The 24,993-nt window shown below is 36.1% G+C and overlaps 1 protein-coding gene across 6 annotated transcripts in view; it reads left to right on the forward strand.

Moving 5' to 3' along the window:
• LOC123566363 (furin-like protease kpc-1) overlaps positions 1–24,993 on the forward strand; it is a 105,603-nt gene that overhangs the window by 20,646 nt on the left and 59,964 nt on the right. For all 6 annotated transcript variants that reach the window (XM_045360365.2, XM_045360359.2, XM_045360360.2 and 3 more), the window contains exons 2-3: positions 4,323–4,421; positions 20,829–20,927. In XM_045360365.2, the coding sequence (XP_045216300.1) occupies positions 4,323–4,421; positions 20,829–20,927 (198 nt within the window). The remainder of the gene's footprint in view (positions 1–4,322; positions 4,422–20,828; positions 20,928–24,993) is intronic.

A 24,993-nucleotide genomic window follows, 5' to 3' on the forward strand; every position in this document is an offset into this window, starting at 1 on the left:
TCATACCAGATATTAGCAGTAACAAGGTGGTTTCTAAGAAGTTTTTTTCCCCCTCATCAGTCATGCTAACTTCCTGCAAATTATCCTTGGAAATGAAAACAATGTTCTTGTATCACATGGAAGCATTACCGGTGATTGCTGCCAGTAAAATACCAGTTGGAATCGAAACAGAAAGATGGCAAGTTATGACATCGAGTATATATACCAATTTGTTTGTTACACTATGATGTGGATTTTCTTGTTTCTTATTGTTTTATATAATGAGATTTACCTGTGTAGCTTTTAATTTTGAAATTGGATGAAATGCACAACACGTAAGTTGTGATGCAAGACATATATTATTTTCCCCAGGACTTTTCCTGTAAATCCCTTCTTTTCTTTACACTCAAGCTGAGTTAACCCGTACCATGCTGGACACAACTGGTTCTGCCTTTGCGACCAATGTAGATCATGATCAGCCTGCACATCAGTGCAGTCTGATCATGATCTGCACTGTTCGCTATTCAGCTAGTATCCTTTTGGTAAGCACCCCTTTTAACAGTTAATGGTACTGTCCAAATTGGAAGATGGACAAGTTCATTATAGAAATTTATCAGGGTAAGGGTTAATGTCAGAGAGGATATAAATATAATGATCCTCAAGATATTTCATTTTGTTCTGTTTCCGGCACAGCTTAAATGGTTAGCTATTGTGACCACCATTCGTTTAGCATTGCCATCAACACTTTTTACTGTAACCCTGTTGGAGACCTTATTTCTGGAGAAACCTTTGTCACATACAGGGAGAATGTTTATGACGACAGTATCTCAGTAAATTTTTATAAATGGCAAGATTTCAACAGAGTTGCAGCCCTTGGATTATTAAATTGCCATGTTTCACATTGTTAATACTTGTATCACTTTTGGAGAAGATGTGATGTAGTGTACATGATGAATGTTTGAATGTTTCTGGAGAAACAGTAAATCAGCCGGAGAAACTGTTCATCATCAGGAGAGAAACAACTTGTTGGAATTGTGTGAAGTAATAAATGATCGTATTCTTATTGGTTATAACAATATAGGATTTTATGGCCTGTTCATTATGAGAGGCAGATAGAGAGAAATAACTGTTTTCTTAATGATCACTTTGTAGCAGATAATGTTCGGCAATTTCCTCGGAAAACACTTCCATTAATTACATAATTCATCCAGTTGTTTCTGTTGGGTTGTTCAAAGGAAACATATCCTGGATCCACAGGTCTATGAGTTTGTTTAAGACTTTTTTCTCAGACATTTTGGCAATATTTTTCATTCATTAAAATCTTTAAAAAAGTAAAAACCTGATCATTAACTTGTCAGATGTTTGTTTTTGTTTTAAACTGAAGATCATTTCATGTTACACTTTTCTCAAATTTTGTCTGAAATTTAATTAGGTTTGAGATACTAGAATTTCTTTTATAATGCATCCACAGCTAAACTAGTGCATTTTTAGCTCGACTATTCGAAGAATAGTCTAGCTATTCTACTCACCCTGGCGTCGGTGTCAGCCTCGGCGTCAGCGTCACACCTTGGTTAAGTTTTTGCATGCAAGTACATACAGCCATCAATTAAAGGCATATAGCTTTGAAACTTATTTTTTCTTTTTCTAGGTCAATTACCATCCTCTCTGGGTCAAGTCCCATAACTCTGACATGTATTTTGAGCAAATTATGCCCCCTTTTGGACTTAGAAAATTTTGGTTAAAGTTTTACATGCTATCTCCAAAACTAATGCAGATATTGATTTGAAACTTCACATGTGTCTTCGGGGTTATAAAACTAGTTGATAGCAGCAAGTCCCATAACTCTGACTTTCATTTTGGTCAAATTATGCCCCCTTTTGGACTTAGAAAATTCTGGTTAAAGTTTTGCGTGCAAGTACATACAGCTATTTCTAAAAGGTATATAGATTTGAAACTTATTTTTTCTTTTTCTAGATCAATTACCAACCTCACTGGGTCAAGTTCCATAACTCTGACATGTTTTTTGATCAAATTATGCCCCCTTTTAGACTTAGAAAATTTTGGTTAAAGTTTTACATGCAAGTTATAATCTCCAAAACTAATGCAGATATTGATTTGAAACTTCACAAGTGTCTTCGGGGTTATAAAACTAGTTGATAGCAGCAAGTCCCATAACTCTGACCTTCATTTTGGCCAAATGATGCTCCCTTTTGGACTTAGCAAATTCTGGTCAAAGTTTTGCGTGCAAGTACATACAGCTATTACTAAAAGGCATATAGATTTGAAACTTATTTTTTCTTTTTCAAGATCAATTACTAACCTCACTGGATCAAGTTCCATAACTCTGGCATGTATTTTGGGCAAATTATGCCCCCTTTTGGACTTTGAAAATTCTGGTTAAAGTTTTACATGCGAGTTTCTATCTCCAAAACTAATGCAGATATTGAATTGAAACTTCACATGTGTCTTAGGGGTTATAAAACTAGTTGATAGCAGCAAGTCCCATAACTGATATGCATTTTGGTCAAATTATTACCCCTTTTGAAATTAAAACTCTTTTGATATTTAACCTTTTTAGGTAATATTTTCCTGCCTCTGGGACAATATTTCGAATAGTCGAGCTTGGCTGTCTTACGGACAGCTCTTGTTAAGACGTCCAGTCATTAGCTGATGCCGCATTACTGCAGACAGAAAAGAAAGATGGTTGGCCACTGAACTACATAGTTGTATGTTTGAAACCAGCATGTGTTACTGCACTTACAACTCTAGATATAGATCACTCTAAGAGTTTGTCAGATAATGCTTGTTTTTCTCCCTGTATTTCTAGGATCATTTTTCTAACTTTCTGTTGTGGTCTGAATTGTTGTGTTGCTTGTTATACGCCCAAAGGGAGCGTATTATGTTATGACACACCGATGTTCGTTCGTCTGTTAGCAATTTTGTGTCCACTCTGTAACTCTTGAACCCCTTGAAGGATTTCAAAGAAACTTGACATATTGATGTACACCACATTGAGACAATGTACAGAGCGCATGTTTTAGATGGCTCGCTTCAAGGTCAAGGTCACACTTAGGCGTTAAAGGTCATATGACTTTGTTTTGTGTCCGCTCTGTAACTCCTTGAACTGCTTGAAGGATTTTAAAGAAACTTGGCAAAAATGTTCACCACATTGAGACGACGTGCAGAGCGTATGTTTCGAATGGCTCACTTCAAGGTCAAGGTCACATTTAGGGGTCAAAGATCATACCTTTGTACTCTTGTCTAAAGTATGGACTGAACAGTCTGCCTTATCTATAGTACCAACTGCATAGTGAAGTATCTATAGTCAGAACTGAATGTACTGTATGGACTGAAAAATTCCAGTAATAGTCCTGCTTGTCTGAAATATGAACAGAACAAATCCACTTGTATTAGGTGAGACATTTTGCAGCAGTGGTCAAGTGTCTGCACTCAAATAGATTATTTATGTTTGGTGTTATAACCATTCTGGGCAGCATGTAACAGTGTGACTGATCAATATTACAGACAAATGAGTGGGGTGGGCCGTAGCTGTACAGACCTATCTATCAACCGATATATTGGTCCGTTATCCTGACAACTATATATGCTCAATTAGCTGACCGGAGCTTTTGACTAATGTTGAGTAATGGTATATTGTGAAATACTGGCAGTGTGATTGGGGGTTATTTTGTTCAAACTGGCAGATTTTCAAATGAATCAGAGAAGTATAAATTAAATGAAATCAGAATTTCTATGAAAAAGTAGATTTTTTGCCTGAGAAAACTTTCAGGTAATTGATTAATAATCTTAAATTCAGTAGTTATTTAAGGGTAAGGTTATTACAAACATGACATATTGACAGATCATGTGAATACAAATCTTTAATAATAAATCAATCAAATTTGAAAACCAACTTAGTTGAAATATTGTTGGTTTAGCACCATTTCTTTAGATGTAGGTTTAACGGAAGTAATATATCAGCAAAAGTAGAAATTTTTAAGAACTGTACAAATGTAAAAAGTTTGTTATACAAAGGTTTTGTTCTCCCTGTTTACAAATAAAGTTTGGTAAGTGCAGTGTTCTGCATAGAAATTTCTCTTTCTGTATCTGTTTGTACCACTTTGGTACAGAACAATGTCACTTAAGTAACACTTGAAAACCAAATTAGTGTTTTGCCATGATAAGCGCAGACTTAAGTAGGCAGCAGTTACAATTGTGATACACCATTGTGTTTTTAATGACAACCAAATTGTTGCCTGTTGCTGAACATCCTGCAGAAATGTAATCCCCCAAAAAATGTGGTGTCATGAATTTTAAGTAAGATTCTCTTTTTATCTTTTCAGATTTTCGAAGACTATTACTTATTTAGACACTCAAGAGTTTCCAAAAGGTCCATATATCGCAGTAAATTCTACCATAACACTTTAGCAAAGGATCAAAAGGTAAGACAGCAAGATATTTGAGAGGTAGTGATTTCATACTTCTATCCAACATTTCTTATTTTAGTAAGCATCAGAGGTATAAATTTCAGAACACTATTCATAAAATGTGCCGTACCATGAGAAAATCAACATATTGGATTTGCATTCAGCATAGAACCAGACCAGCCTGCGCATCCGCGCAGTCTGGTCAGGATCCATGATGTTTGCTTTCAAAGCCCACTGCAATGAGAGGAACCATTAGCGAACAGCATGGATCATGACCAGACTGCGCAGATGCGCAGGCTGATCTGGATCCATGCTGGTCGCAAAGCCACTATGTTGGTTTTCTCATGGCATGGCTCAAATACAGTGTTTCCACAAATTTCAGATGAGCTCTTTAATTGACTACAAAATATCCATAGCTAAAGTATTCAGTTGGCTTATCTACTTATAAAGCCAGGTGTTCTTATGTAACTTGCCAACAACTTACGAAGCCATAGTTGTGGGCCTCTGTATTGTCAAATATGATGTCTAATAGTCTTTCATAAAGATATTTTTATTTAAAAAAAATAGCATTAATTATTATTTGAATTTATTGTTCTTTCCACTTATCAGACTTATAGTGGTTTTTTGTCAGTTTGAAAGAAGTCTTGTTTTCTCTCGTACATCATAACAGCATCAACTGCAAGGCTGATTGGTCTCAGAAACAAATATAACTCAATTTTCTGGCTGTGGAACTTGGTGCCATATTAGGTCTTGTTTACTCCAGCCATCAAAATTTACTACAGAGCTAAATTGATTATTGATTGTGAATCTTGTGCAATGTTACTGTTTGGGAGAACAGCAGTGGAAAAAATGTTTCCCTTCTTGAACGATCTGTGCATGGTGGCATTGCTGTAACAACTACACAAAAACGTGGAATCCTGAATAAATATTTGTGGAGGTATTCAAATGAAACTTTCTTCAGTTAATATTAGTATCAAATAAAGTGTTCTTTAGAAAATGATCTTAAGGTATTTGAACTTGTATAACAAACCATGGTAAGACAAAGGCAAGAGAGTTAACTATGGAAACCAACCATGGTAAAACAGTCAAAGGCATGAGAGATAACCATGGAAACCAACCATGGTTAGACAGCCAAAAGCAAGAGTTAACTATGGAAGCCAACTATGTTAAGACAGTCAAAGGCATGAGAGTTAACTATGGAAACTAATCATGATAAAACAGACCAAGGCAAGAATTAAGTATGTAAACCAATCATGGTAAGACAGTCAAAGGCAAGAGAGATAATCATGGAAACCAACCATGGTAAGACAGTCAAAGGCAAGAGTTAAATATGGAAACCAACCATGGTAAGACAATCAAAGAAGAGATAACCATGGAAACCAACCATGGTAAAACAGTCAAGACAAGAGGACTATGGAAAGTGATCATGGTAAGACAGCTAAGGCAAGAGCATTAACTATGGAACTAACCATGGTAAGACAGTCAAAGGCAAGAGTTAACCATAGAAACCAACTATGGTAAGACAGTCAAAGGTAAGAGTTAAATATGGAAACCAACCATGGTAAGACAATCAAAGGCAAAAGAGATAACCATGGAAACCAACCATGGTAAAACAGTCAAGCCAAGAGGACTATGGAAAGTAATCATGGTAAGACAGCTAAGGCAAGAGCATTGACTATGGAACTGACCATGGTAAGACAGTCAAAGGCAAGAGTTAACCATAGAAACCAACTATGGTAAGACAGTCAAAGGTAAGAGTTAAATATGGAAACCAACCATGGTAAGACAATCAAAGGCAAGAGAGATAACCATGGAAACCAACCATGGTAAAACAGTCAAGCCAAGAGAGTTGACTATGGAAAGTAATCATGGTAAGCCAGCTAAGACAAGAGCATTGACTATGGAACTAACCATGGTAAGACAGTCAAAGGCAAGAGAGTTGACCATGGTAACTAACCATGGTAAGACAGCCAAAGGTAAGAGTTGACTATGGAAACTAATCATGGTAAGACAGCCAAAGCAAGAGAGTTGACTATGGAACTAACCATGGTAAGACAGTCAAAGGCAAGAGAGTTGACTATGGAAACTAGTCATGGTAAGACAGCAAAAGGCAAGAGGATTGACTATGGAAACTAACCATGGTAAGACAGTCAAAGGCAAGAGAGTTGACTATGGAAACTAACCATGGTAAGACAGTCAAAGGCAAGAGAGTTGACTATGGAAACTAATCATGGTAAGACAGCAAAAGGCAAGAGAGTTGACTATGGAACTAACCATGGTAAGACAGTCAAAGACAAGAGAGTTGACTATGTAAACTAACCATGGTAAGACAGTCAAAGGCAAGAGAGTTGACTATGTAAACTAACCATGGTAAGACAGTCAAAGGCTAGAGAGTTGACCATGGTAAGGCAGTACACTGGATTAGACTACAGCATTCCTTCTTGTAAAGAAGGGGCTTCCATATGTGTGATCTTATTCCTTTGCTTAAAATTCCTGTTTAACCAAGACCATATGCATATTTTATGAAAACACACTGACTTAATTAGAAAGTTCACAAGACAGAAGACTTCAGAACTTGTGAACCTCCTAAACAAAAAAGCAATCAATGTCTCTTGTCATATGTCTAGTTTTGGGTTCTGTGACACCAATTTTATTACACAAAACATGTAACAGCAGCACAGAGAGCAGCTTGTTCCAGTCTTTCTATGGTGAAAAAAAAATGTTCCTGGGAATAAGAAGGTTGATTATAAAGTTCACTTGACATTTAGTGCCCATTCAAAATATTTCCATCGGTGGAACTTAGCTTGTATTTTGCAGATGCAAATTGGTGCTGAGATATTGGTGTATAATGCGTGATAGGAAACTTTCTGTCCCTCTCTGATATTGATCATGATAGAGTTCTAAGATATCAGTGGAGCCACTGTCTGCAACTGATTTTCAGCACAAAGTTTTTATTTCAGTGATCATGATAGCTTTTAGAAAAGGCTAATGCATAGATTAACATCAGTGTGTTTTAGAAAGTGATTAAAGAAAGACCTCCGCATTGAAGTTACATGAGCTTCTCTGTTTATTGTTCCTGCAGTTCATTGCTAAATAAGAAGTACATGATTGAGTTAATGTCTTATTGCATGAGTTCCAAAAGACAAGAGTCACAGTCAGTGTCAGCAGCATGCAAGAATTTGTTTGTTTGTTTGTTTTGGGTTTAACACGGTTTTTTGACAGTATTTCAGTTATGTAACGGTGGGCAGTTAATCTATAACTAGTGTTCCTGGATTCTGTACCAGTACAAACCTCTTTTCCGCAAGGAACTGCCAACTTCCCCGCATGAACCAGAGGTGAAGGACAAATGATTTCAGACAAAATGTTGTTTATCAAGTCTCCATGGAGAACATACACACCGACAAAGAAAAAGGACTCACAAGAAAAACACAGTCAGGTTCAGCAGCGTGCAAGAAAGACATAGTCAGTGCCAGTATTATGCAAGAAAGACATAGTAAGCCGTACTCAAGAAAGGCAATATATTAGTAACTATCAGAAGTCTGCAAGACAGACATATCAGCGGTATGCAAGAACGGCATAGTTAGTAAGTAGTATGCAAGAATTTTAGACACACTCAGCGTTAGTAGTATGCAAGACAGAAAAAGTGTCAGCCGTATGCAAGAAAGGCATAGTCTGCAATAAAAAGACCTGGTCATTGTCAGCATCTTGTAAGACAGGGAATAGCTGTATTCAAAAAATAAGAGAATGGTGACAGATGGCTATATACACAGTATACAGGAAAGACATACCTGCAAGCAAAAACAGGCAAAAAAAGACATAGGTACTCCTACAGACAAAGTCTTGTCTCTCTGTGCAGTGTCGACTCATTTGCATGAAAGACATTTAATAGTATTTCTGTAGAGATTTCGAATTACTTTAATGCCTAATTAAAAGCATTAAAGATTTGTCTTTGGTTCTGGTTTTTGCCCCTGTGTGCAATTCGAATTGATAAAACCTAGCTGATTTCTTGGTTTTTTAGAGAAGTTTTCCAGTTATGTAAATAACTACTGTTTGAGAGGGTCTTAATGGCATTTCATGCAAATGATTAGTTTGTAAGCTGCTACACTAACTATTGAATTTCAGATAGATTACAGCCTCGTGGAATTCTAATGAAGCTGTCGGAATATATTGACATATTCTCCCTCCTTTTTGAAGAGTTCAGAGCTGCTATACATTAGTTAGGATTCACACTAACTGAAATTTGTGCTGAAGTCTAGGAAAATTTCTTAGTTCTGAAATGAAGACTTTTTTTCTGCGCAGATCGGTTAATGCAATTTTTAAAGGCACTGGCCTCCAGATGGTTCGACGTCCAAAAAAAGGATTTTTTTAGATAGCTGGAAATTAATGCTATATTTCTTAAGAATACTTTGAAACTTAATTACTGACATACTATTTGTTTGGGAAACACATGAGAATTAGTTGTTTTTACTACTTTTTACGATGAAAATTGAAAAGCATTTGTAACGCTTTACTCGACCTCTTGATTATAAATATTTACATTTAACACACATTAACCCTTAGCCTGCTGCAGGCGAATTTAACAGCCTTTGCAAACAGCTTGGAACCAGATCAGACGCCGATTAAATCGGCGTCTGATCAGGTTCCAAGCTGTTTGCTACTCTGACAATATTTCTTCCAATTTTGGAGCAAATTGAATGAACTTTACAATTTTAGCAGACGACATTTCCAGCAGACGACAATTTATCTAGCATGCTAAAGGTTAAATACTAAATCCTCCATAGTGGTATTGGTAGCGACAGCGGAAAACTTCTTTATTGCCACGGTCATCTTTTTTACTAATGATTATCTAAGGCATTTTTAAAATAGTTTCGAAACAAAAACTCATATTGTTAATAATATGACCATACTTCAATTTGAAAGAAAGATCATTTTTTAGCCAAAATCTGGAGTTCAGTGCCTTTAAACCATACATGATACATTAAAGATAAGTTTCTTGCTGTGGTTTGTTTTGTTTTTCGGTGAATGATCTATCAAATTATCCTAGAATACTTCAGTGCTTCCCGTACATATTTCTTTTATATGATTTGTTTATCCTTTCATACCAGCATTTCTAAAACAGGAGATCTTTCTAGTTGTTTTTCCTGAAAGTGCTCCTTCAATAATTTATTGAATTTCCATTTTTCCGTTTTATTGTACAGCCTAATAGAACATTTAAGGTTGATCAAAACAAATAGGATTACCATTACTGTTGGTCAGGCAACAGCGCTGGCATTTTGTCTTCTTATTCTACATCATTTCAGGAATAAAGCAGTAAAAGCAAAATCCCTCACAGTACACAATTTTATACTTTTACCCCTGCTAAATTTCTAAAATGGACTGGTCAATCATTCAATTTTGGACAGTTCCATTCATCATTTGAAGGGGTGTCCACTGAAAATTTACTGACTGAACAGTGAACTGTGCAGACCATGATCAGCCTGCATGGATGTGCAGGCCGATCTTTGGCTGCACTGGTCGCAGAGGCATAATCATTAGCCACCAGCAGGTTAAAGGTTCAGTATCATTGTTGAAGGAAAGGAAAGAAGTCTTTCATTTGCTCCCCTATCCTGTATTGCAGGCAGGATGCCAGGCATGTGGATGTAGGCACATGCAAAAGAATGTCAGAATGGAAAAAGCATCTGACTTTTTAAACTTATAAAATGCAATAATCACAAGAGGGGGTAAAGATGTTATACTAATTTACAGATGTTTTGTATAAAAAAAATTAAGCTTTGTTAATTTTCTTGAAGTTCATACAGGATATATATGAGCCGCACCATGAGAAAACCAATATAGTGCAATTGCGACCAGCATGGATCCAGACCAGCCTGCGCATCTGTGCAGTCTGGTCAGGATCCATGCTGTTCACTTTCAACGCCTATTGTAATTAGAGAAAATGTTAGTGAACAGCATGGATCCTTCTCAGACTGCGCGGATGAGCAGGCTGGTCTGGATCCATGCTGGTTGCAAATGCATTATGTTGGTTTTCTCATGGCGTAGCTCATATATACATCACAGGTATCTTTTAAATAAATATGGGCATATTTTGGTTGATTCCATCCATAATTTCATCTATGGGATACTTCCGAAGAGAACAAGCATTTAAAATTGTGTTTGGATGGGTTAATATGAAGATCTTTATGTAATGCTTAATGTTTAATAATTACAACTTCTTAGAAACACTCAGCTATACCCTTGCTGTGTTGATGAGAAAAAGCGAAATGACAAAATGTGTATTTATACATATATTATCATGTTTGAAAATGAACAATACTTAAATGATATAAATTTTATTCAAACTAAGTACACTTGCATGCTGTCCATAGTGAGAGTGGGGTTATATACATGTGTATTCTTCATTGCAAAAGTCTTAAAGACTTTCAAACGTGACAATTTTACAGTAATTCCAAAAAATTCACTTGAATTACAAGTTTCAGACATGATTAGTGAAGATGAAAGTAAATGGCCCTCTGACAACTGTATGATGATGTAAAGTTTCCCCTTATGTATCAACTATATTCTAGTAGTGAAGAGGGTAAAAGTATGGCAGATGTTTTTTATTTACCTGATAATGACATAGGATAGAGGTTACACCACTGATTGGAAGAATAACATTGCATTATACAGCTAATTACATAATAACAGTATCTAATACACTATCTCTGATGTCATACACTGGCAGGTCACTTAAAAAACACAGAAAAAAAATTGTTCCCTCAGCTGCATGAAAAAGAACTTACATTTTTCCAAATGCTTACAAACTATTAAGATGAGTATTATTTCCCTAACTGCTTCTGGTAAGTCTGTTAAAATAGCTTGAAATAGGGTAAATCATACCAATTTCCCTTCATATTTGACATAAATTGTAACTCTTGCCATTGACAGGAAGTTACTATTGCTTGTTGTTTTTCTATTTCTTGTTATTGGCAATATACATTATTCAAATCTGTAAAACCTTTAACCATTACCCTGCTGTATTTCTAAAATGGACAGGTCAGTCATTTAATTAAGGCAGTACAATTTATTAGTTGAAGTGGTGTTCAATGAAGATTTTACTGACTGAATAGCAAACAGTGCAGACCATGATCAGCCTGCATGGACGTGATCTTGGTCTGAACTGCAACAGTCTGTAAAAGCTTTAATGACAGAGGGAAATGTTAACTGCTGTTTACTGTTTATTTAATTGTTTAATAAAATGGGGGAAAAAAAAACAACACAAAAATAGCTTTACATGCAAGGAGGCATCAAGTTATATGTATGGCAGTTGCAGAGACAAGGAGTTGTACTAGGAGGGCTGGATTATCATTGATTTAATCTATGCGTTAGATAAATGCTGTGATAGGTTTTCCGGTAATATCAGTAGTGTCTGAACCGTTCCTGGCTCGAGTCCAGACATTACCACCTGTTCAGCACTTACCTATACATTGTTCTAGTTTGTATTCCACTTTCTTTTATGTCTGAAGGGTTGCTAGTTTGGCGTAGGGGCCAAGGTACCATACCAGTATAACATCCGTAGGTGTGCTTTGGGGTCTGTCTTGTTACCACTGATTATGAAATGTTTTGATGAAAGGACATGTGAAAAAGTGTTATGTATTGCACAAAATAAATCATGACAAAAACTTTTGCGATAGCATGATTTATTTGATTTAATGATAAAATTGGAGAAGGTTGTGGCATTAGGAAAAAAAAACAGCATGACACTTCGAAAATGGGAAGTGTGAAGGAAAGGGGTATGGCATTAGGAGAAAATGGAGGTTGAAGGAAAGGTTGTAGCTTTGGAAGGAGAGGAAGTGTGAAGGAAAGGGGTGTGGCAGTGGGAGAAGAGGAAGGGTGAAGGAAAATGGTTTGGCTCAAGGAAAAGAGCAAGTCTGAAGAAAAGGGGTGTGACACTAGGAGAGGAAAGATGAAAGAAAGGGGTATGGCCTTCGGAGAAGAAGAATGATGAAGGAAAGGGGTTTGTAGGGATGAATGATGAAGTAAAAGGATGTGGCATTGGGAGAAGAATGGGATGTAGCATTGGGAGAAGAGGAAGGGTGAAGAAAAGGGTTTGGCATTTGCCATAAATTTTGTATGTATTTGATTTAATTTTCACAGGAATTTATATACAGTTTCTGCTGATTATTTTATGTTATGTTTAAGTGTTTGTGGTTAAAATAAACTTCAGTGATGATGTTGCAGGCGCATGTGGTGCAAATAAAACAACACAAAATGTGTTGCCTGGAGAAAAGCGCCTCAGTTTGCCTACCAGATAATTGTAAAAGGCAGTTTAAGTGTGTTGATGGTTTATATTCAAGAGGAATCTTTATAACTGAAACAAATTAGTGTGTTTATGAGTAAATCTTCAGTTTTTATTAGCAATAATGTCTGATAAAATGTTCATAGGCATGTTTAATATTATCGGGGAAATCAACCACTTTGTAGAAGTCATGACCTCATCCTACCTTTGATGTGGATTTAGGTTTGGTTTATCATATTCCTTTCTGTGTGGGGTACTTGTCTAGGTTCTATATGTACCTTTAGAAGGATGGTAGGCTTCTCATTTAGTGTTAGACCTTTATTGTTTTTTCAAAAGCTTTGTTCAGTCAGTCTATTGTTGTAAAAAGAAAATGAATCCTGTATACTACAGGCATTTTTTTATTGTTTAGAAGGAAGTTTTCAGTATATCAATGTGTTTATCTTTTACTTTCGATAGCCAATTGATGTAAATGGATTTAAGATCATAAAAGCTGTTTTGAGGAATTGAAATCTATAATTATCTCGTCTTTGTTTACCTTAAAACTGTTTCGCTGCCATGCATTGCAAGGTTTTTTGGCCAGCTAAAGTAGAACTGCATTTTGGCAAGTCAGTGGGAGAGACAATGGTATGGAGGGGGAAATTCCTTTAGCACCATGGAATGCAACCTGTTTATGTTATTGTCATGGATTGGTATTGCCTGTGAGCTATTATCAAGTGATATAATTCACAGTGCAGGCAGTATGGCTCTTGTCTTTGCTGATTGTACAAGATAGGTTACATGGTTTTGTCTTGATAGTGGCAATCTGTTAAAAGCTTTCTATGATACAATGATTTGTTGGGAAATAATTAGCTCATTTTTGAGAATGTGAAGTTTTTATGAGATGCAGGCACAATCTTTGCTATGGTATGTGTTACTTATTGCTATACTGTTGATGAAGCTAGCCTAGTGTTTGTTCTGATATCATGTGTTGGTAAAGCTGTCTCAGTGTTTGCTATGATACATTGCATTGATGAAACTGGCTCTTTGTATGCTCTGAATTGTGAGTTATTGAGGCTGACCCAGTGTTTGCTATGCTATGTGTTAATGAAGCTGGCCCAGTGTTTGCTATGTTTTTTGTTGATGAAGCTGCCCCAGTGTTTGCTATGTTATGTGTTGAAGCTGGCACAGTGTTTGCTATGTTTTGTGTTGATGAAGCTGTCCCAGTGTTTGCTATGTTATGTGTTGATGAAGCCTGCACAGTGTTTGCAATGTTTTGTGTTGATGAAGTTGGCCCAGTGTTTGCTATGTTTTGTGTTGATGAAGCTGGCCCAGTGTTTGCTATGTTTTGTGTTGATGAAGCTGGCCCAGTGTTTGCTATGTTTTGTGTTGATGAAGCTGGCCCAGTGTTTGCTATGTTTTGTGTTGATGAAACTGGCACAGTGTGTATTGATGAAGCTGGCCCAGTGTTTGCTATGTTTTGTATTGAAGCTGGCACAGTGTTTGCTATGGTTGAAGCTGGCCCAGTGTTTGCTATGTTTTGTGTTGATGAAGCTGGCCCAATGTTTGCTATGTTTTGTGTTGATGAAGCTGGCCCCATGTTTGCTATGTTTTGTGTTGATGAAGCTGGTCCAGTGTTTGCTATGTTTTGTGTTGATGAAGCTGGTCCAGTGTTTGCTATGTTTTGTGTTGATGAAGCTGGCCCAGTGTTTGCTATGTTTTGTGTAGATGAAGTTGGCCCAGTGTTTGCTATGTTTTGTGTTGATGAAGTTGGCCCAGTTTTGCTTTGTTTTGTGTTGATGAAGCTGGCCCAGTGTTTGCTATATTTTCTGTTCATGAAGCTGGCCCAGTGTTTGCTATGTTTTGTGTTGATGAAGCTGGCCCAGTGTTTGCTATGTTATGTGTTGATGAAGCTGGTCCAGTGTTTGCTATGTTATGTGTTGATGAAGCTGGCACAATGTATACTATATTATGTTTTGATGAAGCTGGCCCAGTTTTTGCTATGTTATGTGTTGATGAAGCTGGTCCAGTGTTTGCTCTGATATGTGTTAATGAAGCTGGCACATGTTTGCTATGGTATGTGTAGATGAAGCTGGCCCAGTGTTTGCTTTGATATGTGTAGGGGAAGCTGGCCCAGTGTTTGCTAAGTTATGTGTTGATGCAGCTGGCCAAGTGTTTGCTCTGCTATGTGTTGATGAAGCTGACCCAGTGTTTTCTTGTTATTTGTTGATGAAGTTGCACATGTAGAGGTTTGGCGCCAGTATGGTTACGCCATGTTGATATGTTTGTGTTGATAAGCTGGCCCAGTGTTTGCTATGTTGTGTGATGAAGCTGGCCTAGTGTTTGCTATGTTATGTGTTGATGAAGCTGCCCAGTGTTTGCTTAGTATGAAGTTTGTTGTTGTTGTATGAAGCTGGCCAGTTTTGCTATGGTTATGTGTTGATGAAGCTGGCCCAGTGTTTGCTTATTGTTGGAAGCTGGCCCAGTGTTTGCTAGTTTGTGTTGATGAAGCTGGTCCAGTGTTTGCTTGTATGTGTTGATGAAGCTGCACATGTTCTATGTATTGTTGATGAAGCTGCCAGTGTTTGCTATGTATGTGTTGATGAAGCTGGCCAGTGTTTGCTATGTTAGTTTGATGAAGCTGGCCATGTTTGATATGTTATGTGTTGATGAAGCTGACCCAGTGTTTGCTACGCAATGTGTAGATGAAGCTGGCCTAGTATTTGCTATGTTATGTGTTGATGAAGCTGGCCCAGTGTTTGCTATGTTAGTGTTGATGAAGCTGACCCAGTGTTTTCTCTGTTATTTGTTGATGAAGTTGCAACAGTGTTTGCTATGATATGAGTTGATGAAGCTGGCCCAGTGTTTGCTATGTTAGGTTTTGATGAAGCTGGCCTAGTGTTTGATATGTTATGTGTTGATGAAGCTGACCCAGTGTTTGCTACGCAATGTGTAGATGAAGCTGGCCTAGTATTTGCTATGTTATGTGTTGATGAAGCTGGTCCATTGTTTACGTGTTGATGAAGCTGGTCCAGTGTTTGCGCTGTTACGTGTTGATGAAGCTGGTCCAGTGTTTGCTATGTTATGTGTTGATGAAGCTGGTCCAGTGTTTGGTGTGATATGTATTGATGAAGCTGGTCCTGTGATTGCTGTGATACGTGTTAATGAAGCTGTCCCATGTTTGCTATGTTATGTTTTGATGAAGCTGACCCAGTGTTTGCTCTGTTATGTGTTGATGAAGCTGGCCCAGTTTTTTCTCTGTTATGTGTTAATGAAGCTGACCCAGTGTTTACTATGCTATATGTAGATGAAGCTGGCCTAGTATTTGCTATGTTATGTGTTGATGAAGCTGACCCAGTGTTTGCTATGTTATGTGTTGATGAAGCTGGCCAAGTGTTTTGTTTGTTAAGTGTTGATGAAGCTGGTTCAGTTTTTGCTCTGATATGTGTTAGTGAAGCTGGCCCATGTTTGCTATGTTTTGTGTTGATGAAGCTGGCCCAGTGTTTGCTATGTTATGTGTAGATGAAGCTGGTCCAGTGTTTGCTCTGTTATGTGTTGATGAAGCTGGCCCAGTGTTTTCTTTGTTAAGTGTTTATGAAGCTGGTCCAGTGTTTGCTATGATATGTGTTGTTGAAGCTGGCCCAGTGTTTGCTATGCTATTTGTAGATGAAGATGGCCTAGTGTTTGCTATGTTATGTGTTGATGAAGCTGACCCAGTGTTTGTTATGTTTTGTGTTGATGAAGCTGGCCCAGTGTTTGCTCTGTTATGTTTTGATGAAGCTGACCCAGTGTTTGCTATGTTTGTGTTGATTAAGCTGGTCCAGTGTTTGCTATGATATTTGTTGTTGAAGCTCAGGCTCAGTGCTTGCTATGATATTTCTTGTTGAAGCTCAGGCCCAGTGTTTGCTATGATATTTGTTGTTGAAGCTCAGGCCCAGTGTTTGCTATGATATTTGTTGTTGAAGCTCAGGCCCATTGTTTGCTATGATATGTGTTGTTGAAGCTCAGGCCCATTGTTTGCTATGATATGTGTTGTTGAAGCTCAAGCCCACTGTTTGCTATGATATTTGTTGTTGAAGCTCAAGCCCATTGTTTGCTATGATATTTGATGTTGAAGCTCAGGCCCAGTGTTTGCTATGATATGTGTTGTTGAAGCTCAGGCCCAGTGTTTGCTATGATATGCGTTGTTGAAGCTCAGGCCCATTGTTTGCTATGATATTTGTTGTTAAAGTTCAGGCCTAGTGTTTGCTATGATATGTGTTGTTGAAGCTCAGGCCCATTGTTTGATATGATATTTGGTGCTAAAGCCCAGGCCCATTGTTTGCTCTGATATGTGTTGTTGAAGCTCTGGCCTATTGTTTGCTATGATATTTGGTGCTGAAGCTCAAGCCCATTGTTTGCTATGATTTTTGGTGTTAAAGCTCAGGTCCATTGTTTGCTATGATATTTGGTGCTGAAGCTCAAGCCCAGTGTTTGCTATGGTATGTTTTGTTGAAGCTCAGGCCCAGTGTTTGTTCTGATATGCGTTGATGAAGCTGGGATGATGAAATTTGCACATTGTTTGCTATGATAGGTTTTGAGATTTTCTTTGTAGACAGCTATGATTTGGTTATTTCTTATTTATACAGCAAGTGTTTTTTCAGCTTAAGAATTTTTATTTGCACACACATGGTTTTCCTAAGTGATCCTTTTTTAAAGTTGTCTTTAGTGATCCTAATGTTTTTAATACTTATAAATTGTTTTTAATACTTATAAATTGTTTTATAGATTTGTGTTGAAAGTTCAGAAAAACGTGAGTGGAAATTAGAATGAAGTTATATGTTTATCAAGAAAATATTACTGATGAATTTGATCCAGCAGTATAAGAGTTTAAACAAAAATACAGAAGATTCTTATCTTTCATTTCCTTGTTTATCTATGTAAAGTTTGACTAACAGATTTTTTTCCATCGGAAGTTTGTAACCACTATAACCTGTTGTTTTCCAATGGAATTTTGCATACCAAGCCAGAAGGGCTTGGTGCAGAACTATTTCAAGTGTATATAAATAAAGAACAAGATACAATAGTTTTGCGCCAAGCCCTTATTTATTAATTTCTGATGTTAAAATTATAACTTTAAACATATGATGTAACTTTAAGCAAAGTCTCTCTGATAAATGTTTAAGAAAAGTATATTCTAAATGTTGATTGTTATTTCATTTTATTATTTCATCGTTTCGTTTGTGATTATGTACTTATAGATATCACTAAAGTTTGTAAATATTTTTAGAAAGAGATGGACCCCTGACTGCTAGTATTCAGTTTTTATCCACTTTTTACATGATAAACATAAATCATCTTTGGCATAATGTTAACCTTGGTAAATTTCTAGACTTTTTCTGTATTATGTATTTAGTTAAAAATTGATAAACAAAATAGAAATACACAATGTATAAATGTGAATTTAATCTTGCTCTGTGGTATCTAAGTCTAATATATATACTTGAAGAAATGAAAGTGTGTTTAGTGAGGAGTTTGTACAGTTGCCAGATGTTGGTTGCTGTTTAAGCTCTATAGAGCTTTTTCTAATATATTATAATTCATCACAGGATTATACCGATTAAAAGAATTAGTAGTAGAATATGTTAGTAACGTAATAAAGTGATTTTCGAACAAAAAAAACCTGGAAAAATATCACAAATATTTTTTGTAGTTCATAGTAATTGTGTTAAGTGAAATATGCAGTAAATGCATTCCAAGTTTGTTGTATGCTATGATAAGACATTATCAATGAGAATCATTATTGAGAGAAAATCAGGAATTTCGCTGTCAGCAACCAGCTTTTTCTCTGATTGATTGATAATGATATAAATATATATAGATTTTTACAAATCTTGATTTATTACAAGTTTGCATTATTTTGATACACCTGTGTTGTAAAATGTGATGTATTACATGATAGCACGTGTTTATGCTTGTCTGCCCATCATTGTTCATGTCCGGAGCCCATTTAATCTGTTGACTTAAAACTTCACATATAGGTATGTGGCAATGAGCTGATGTGCAGAGCACAAGAACTGGGTCAGTAGGTCTAAGGTCGCAGTCACAAATTGAGCACAAAGGTCAAATCTGGCCATCATATTTCTTGTCCATACTGTGAAATCATCAATATTTGTGGGGGACTGATTTTGTGGTTGAGTCAATCCATGAAATCTAATCCCAACAAACAAGTAAAATTCCCATTCATTTTATGTTCGAAAGTTGAAATCCACGAATTCATATCCCACGAAATTGCCGATTTGACTAAAACCACGGAATTTCATGCCCAGGAAATTAAATGATTTCACTGTACTTAACAACTGTTTAAGGTATTGACTTTAAACTTGGCATATAGGTAGGTGGTAATGAGAAGATTTACCGTGCATATGAAATGAGTCCATAGGTCAAAGGTCAAGGTCACAGATTGAACCCAAAGGTCATATCGTTCAAATACTTAAAGTCTGGAAGTAACTTTAATACATCCTTTCACAAAAAAAAGTCAGCAGCCTATAAAAAACTTATCTTACCTGATCAGTTAAAATATGGGAAAACAAATCACCTTCAGTTACCATAGAGCACTTGCGTAACAGCTACTTAATTAACTTATTACCTCTAGAAGGGTCTCTGCTGTTTCTGTTGCACCTTTGAACAACAGATTTCTGACATTACAAGTGGCTTCTCTCAGGTATTGATGGCATATGTCAAACTTTTAAGTGAACTACATCAACAAGCAGTAGGTACAGGTAGTTGTTTTTTAGGTTTACACAGAGCAATGTTCTCCTGGCAGTTCCTATTATGTTTGATGATTTCCTGTATAAAAAGTTGAATTTTTCAGTTTTTGAGTCGGCTAAAGGCTGAAAGCCTTTTGACGAGTCCTTGCTATCCAACGATTCTCTAAATGGACCAAATAACACAGTGAAGGGATGTAGTTCTATTAGATTTCTCAAACTTCAAACAATTCACTGCATGAATGAAGTTAAGTTGTGTCAATTCCCTTTGCTATGACCAATATACGATGTAATCTGTCATATTTATGACTTGTAATTGTGCAATTCTCGAATGTAACTCATTAAGCATAAATGTGCATTTTAAGAATTGCGCAGGCTTACAAAGCTTGGGTAACATCCAGCGAAAGACAAAAAATAGGGCTCCAGATAAGATGCGTATTAGCGTAAATTACGTATAGAAATAATGCAAATACGCATGTCTAATAATTTCTAAGCATATTAAAACGTATATAAAATTACAGAAACGCACACAATGCTTTTTTAAAAACAAAATCTGAATCGTCTGGATGCGTTAGGTAACATAGCCGATCAGCCTTAATTCTCCCACATTGAACGTAAACACGCGTCGTATGATTTCTATAAACTTTGCGTGGGTTGAATTTTGCAGTCAGTAAACTGATAAATTATCGGAAGAAGAAGCTCTTACTGGTTTGTTTAGTTACTACTGATATTAAAAATGATTTTAATTCTTATTTTTCGAGAAATAAACAAATCGACGAAACATTAAATTGTATTTTCTTGTAGTTTTTGAAATCGAAAGTAGATCGTCTATGTTTGGCTGCTTAACTCAACTCAGCTTTCACGAAACGAAACAACTTTTTTATGAAAAGATTTAAATAAGAGGTAATTTAACCGTAAACTTCAATGTCAGATACTGCCAATTGCTGCTAAATGTCTTCGTATCATCACAATTTGTAAAATATATTGTTCAAACTGGAGAAAAGTGTAATCGTATCCGGATATAATATTTTGGGTAAATATCGAGCTGTGTTATGAAATTTTAAGAAAAAAACTAAAAACAAACTGAAACTGGTAGACTATACTGTCAGTACATCAATCATTAGCCGACTCAGGCCATTCAGGCCTTTGATATGAAATTTGTAATCTAAGCAGTTAGCGGTTAACAGAAATAAGCATATCAAAGTAAAAGTTGTCTGACATAGTATTGTTGCACTTAGTTCCCAGAAAGATGTAGTCTCAGGGTCACTGTCATTTGCCAAGGACTGTCTTTTTTCTCTTTACATATATTATGTACTAGTCTGTACAGAGATTTCTCTTCTTCATTGTATGCGCAGAATTCATGTTAATTATGCAGAGTTCTACTAATTTCAGTTTATGTAATCTTTCTTCTGTTTTTTTTTTCAGGTGAAGTGGCTTGAACAACAAGTTGCCAAGAAACGTGTGAAAAGATTCATACCTTACCAAGACTTTAACGATCAGAAATGGCCAAGTCAGTGGTATTTGGTAAGTTCAACAGCAGTTTTGAGGTCTTATTACAAGCCTTTAAAAAGGTAAAACACCAATGTGGGGCCTCCACTGCCAAGTGGTTGTCACTGAATTCAAACCACTTGCCCTGCCCCTCACTGATGTGGGTCCGAGCCTCACTAGTGGAGTTGAATTCCTCATGTGAGGAAGCCATCCAGCTGGCTTACGGAAGGTCGGTGGTTCTACCCAGGTGTCCGCTCATGATGAAATAATGCATGGAGAAGCACCTGGGGTCTTCCTCCACCATCAAAGCATGTCACCATATGACTTACAAATGTGTCCGTGTTACGTTATACTCAACAAAACAAAACAGACGTCATGATTATTTTATTTCAATTTTAACAGCTGCTGAGAGATCTGAATATGTTTTGAATAAAAAGAATATGTACTTAATAACTGCTTGCATCATGAACATATCTCAAAGGGAGAATGATGAACTTTTGCTGTTCATACTTCGTTGGTGCAAAGGAATTACAAAAAAGAACTGTGGACCTTTGAGGTTTTTTTATTGAACATTATGATGGTCCCTGGTGTCAAAGAATTGAGGTGAATTTAGTGTTTGAACTGTTTGTTCATCCTTCAGTCTGTATACTATCTGTATATATGTAGAGCACTATCCATCTATCAGTCTGTCACTCTTTCTTGGGTACTCCACTTCTCCTACACTTCTTATCCAGTTAAAATGAAACTTGGTATGCATCATCAACATAATGCATATTGTCACTTTTCTGTCCAGTTTTCTTTTTGAGTTCTTGCCCAGTTTGGACTATGAAATATTACAAGTACATCATAAAATTATGTACTCTGCTCCTTCTACAGTTTCCGTGGAACTGAAATTTAACTCACTATACATTGTTGGCATGAAGTGGGTATGCACATATTTTCAGAACATTCATGTCCAATTATGTTTTTGGGAGTTACGGCCCTTTTTTGACATGAAGTGGACATGAGCAGTATTGTCGGGACTTTCCATGTCCTACTTCTTTTTTCTGAAGTTACAGCGCAGTTGTGCACTTTCTTTTCGTCAAGCATTTTCAGGGGCGTGAGTTGTACAGTGTTTAAAATCATTTTAGTTTAAAATATATAAAATCAATTTTGTTGCTTAGTAACATTGCTAAACTAACTTTAAATTAACCCTCCTTTTCCCAAATTAGTGTTTTAAGTCTCTTGGACTGTCACATCTTATTTTTTTAAGCTCCTTTCCCAGGTTTATTTTACAATCCATTACTGTAATAGTAGTTGTTTTCTAGATTTGGTTTCCATTTCCAAATTGGTATCAATTGTATCATTTTACAGCCATTATGTGATTGGTTAGGGATAATAGTTAACCTTTGGCAGAATTTCAAAATGTCTGCCCATAGTGTTCAATATGAGAAAATTTGTACCATGGGAATTTCCTTTTATGAGAGGTTAGAATCTGTTTATACAATAATGTAATTGATTATACCGTTTTTTGACCTGTTCTATGCATGACATGATAGTGAGTTTGTTTTGCAGAAATATGAAACAATTTACTTATGTGGTATTTTATGTTACCATATAAGGCTCCAGACATTCATTGCAGTATGAACATTGTTTGTAATAGACAGCAATGTGCTGAAAATATTCAGCACTATGCTGAAAATAATCTGAAACCGTCTGAAAATAAACATGCTGAAAATACCCAGCAGCATGCTGAAGATAATCATGCTGAAAATAACCTGAAATGTGCTGAAAATAACATGGAACATGCTGAAACTATAGCAATGCTGAAAAATATTCAGCACTAAGCTGAAAATAATCTGAAATTGTCAGAAAATAAACATTCTGAAAATACCCAGCAGCATGCTGAAAATAATCATGCTGAAAATAACCTGAAATGTGCTGAAAATAACATGGAACATGCTGAAACTTAACATGCTGAAAATGCTTTTCAGCATAGATTTGCTGAAAATATTCAGCACTAAGCTGAAAATAATCTGAAACCGTCTGAAAATAAACATGCTGAAAATACTCAGCGGCATGCTGAAAATAATCATGCTGAAAATAACCTGAAATGTGCTGAAAATACCTTGCATCATACTGAAAATACCCCGCAGAATGCTGAAAATTGTCTGCAAAAAATCAGTCTAAGTACTCACTAAGGATACATAGAAGCATCTTAGACAACATACAGGTAAACAAAGGAGAACAGGCATTAGATACAGTCCTGCCACTAGTGCAAAATTAAAGAACACTTCTGTTTAATATTTTCAAATGATTTACAAATAACAGCCAATCAAGATGTTATAATGAAGTCTAACATGCCCTGATTAGGTCAAAGTGCAGTAATGTGGCCACCCAGTTTTACTGACAGACACTTGACTGAAGGCACCAAACAAATAAATAACAGCAAATTGAGTACATCAGTCTCGGTGTCTGGGGAGGAAATAATTGCCTCTTCCTGATAAAATAAGTTAAAATTTAATAGGTTTGAGGTAAATAATGTATTTTCTGTTGGGAGGTTCACCACAACAGACAGTATTAAATACATGGCAATTAGAAATCATAAACCTCTGGGTATATTAAGCTGCAGTGGGTGAACTGTTTGTTAAGTAAACATTTTGTAAATAATTAAGTGCAAGAATAAAGCAGAAAAAAAAATGGATAATAATTGTTTAAAAAGTAGTTCAAATTAATATGATAATTTGAAATTTCCCATACAGGAGAATTTTTGTTGCCCTTCTTTCATCATTGTTCAATGCGGGTTTCTTGCAAAACACAAGGTCAAAGATTGTCATGATATTACCATACAGGAAAAGGTACATAACTCTAGCTTTTATTTTGCCCAAATTATGTCCCCTTTTAACTTAGAAGTTTTGGTTAAAGTTCTCAGAAACTATTTGGCCAAATGCTATCAAACGTCACACACATCTTTGGCATAATGAGGTGACCTTATAGGGCAAGAAATGTAACTCAAGATTTTATTTTGTCAAAACTATGCCCCTTTTTAGATTTGAAGTTTTGCATGTAAGCATGTTCCTTTGGAACTGCTTGACATAAGATATATTCAGGTTCTTCGCAATTGGTTAACATTATGAGGTAACTTCACTTGACAAGTTTCATAATTCTGACTTTCATTTTGGCAAAATTAAGCCCCTTTTTCAACTTAGACGATTTTGCCAAAGCCTTTGTTTGTATTAAAACTGAAGCTGCAAATAGCTGAGCCGGCTATCATTACATAGCTCGCATTATTTATTATGATTGTACAATTTGCTAATTTATGGCTAAAGCACAAATATGATAGCATAAATTTATATAAATTACACATGCTGATCATAAAGATATAAAAGTTCATCTTCTGAAGGTATGAAGTACCTATGTTTATACATTTTTGACATTTATGAATCTCCGACCACCCATATTTATACAGCTTGTAATTGAAATGACATGGGCATATTTGATTTAGTACAATATGACTTTATTTGTCATAACACATTACAAAAGCTGCCATGCAGTTTGGACAAAGGCATGTAAAAATGATCTTCCATTAAACTACACACTTAACTGTATACTTCCTTTTCATTCATGACAGCTGTTATATAAATGCAGGTTTTTGTACAGTAGAATATCATCTTTGGTAAATGGTTTAAAAATCCTGAGTATTTGCCGTCAAACATTCCAAAAATTTATTGAATGTCCCTTATAATGATTATGAAGTTATGGCCCTTGAATACTCAAAATTGTGAAAATTAACAGTGTCTGCTCCTTAACTTGAGTAGTTTGTATCCAATGTTCACCAAATGGGTCACAATGTTTATGTGCATAATTAAATTTGATATTAACCATCTGGATTGTCCTAATGATCATGAAGTTATGGCTCTTGAACTACTCAAAATTGCAATAAATGACAGTATCCCTTCTCAAGCTTGAGTTGTCCTTATCCAGTGTTCACAGGACTCGCCAGAATTGTCAGAATGTTTAATGGCATAATATCTCAGAAAAGGCTATTTACCAATAAGATAGTCTCAGTGACTCTGGAGTTATGACACTTGAATTTTTCATAGTTGAAACAATTGACAACTGG

The sequence above is a fragment of the Mercenaria mercenaria genome, chromosome 8, assembly GCF_021730395.1.
Source record: "Mercenaria mercenaria strain notata chromosome 8, MADL_Memer_1, whole genome shotgun sequence".
NCBI classification, from domain to species: Eukaryota; Metazoa; Mollusca; class Bivalvia; order Venerida; family Veneridae; genus Mercenaria; species Mercenaria mercenaria.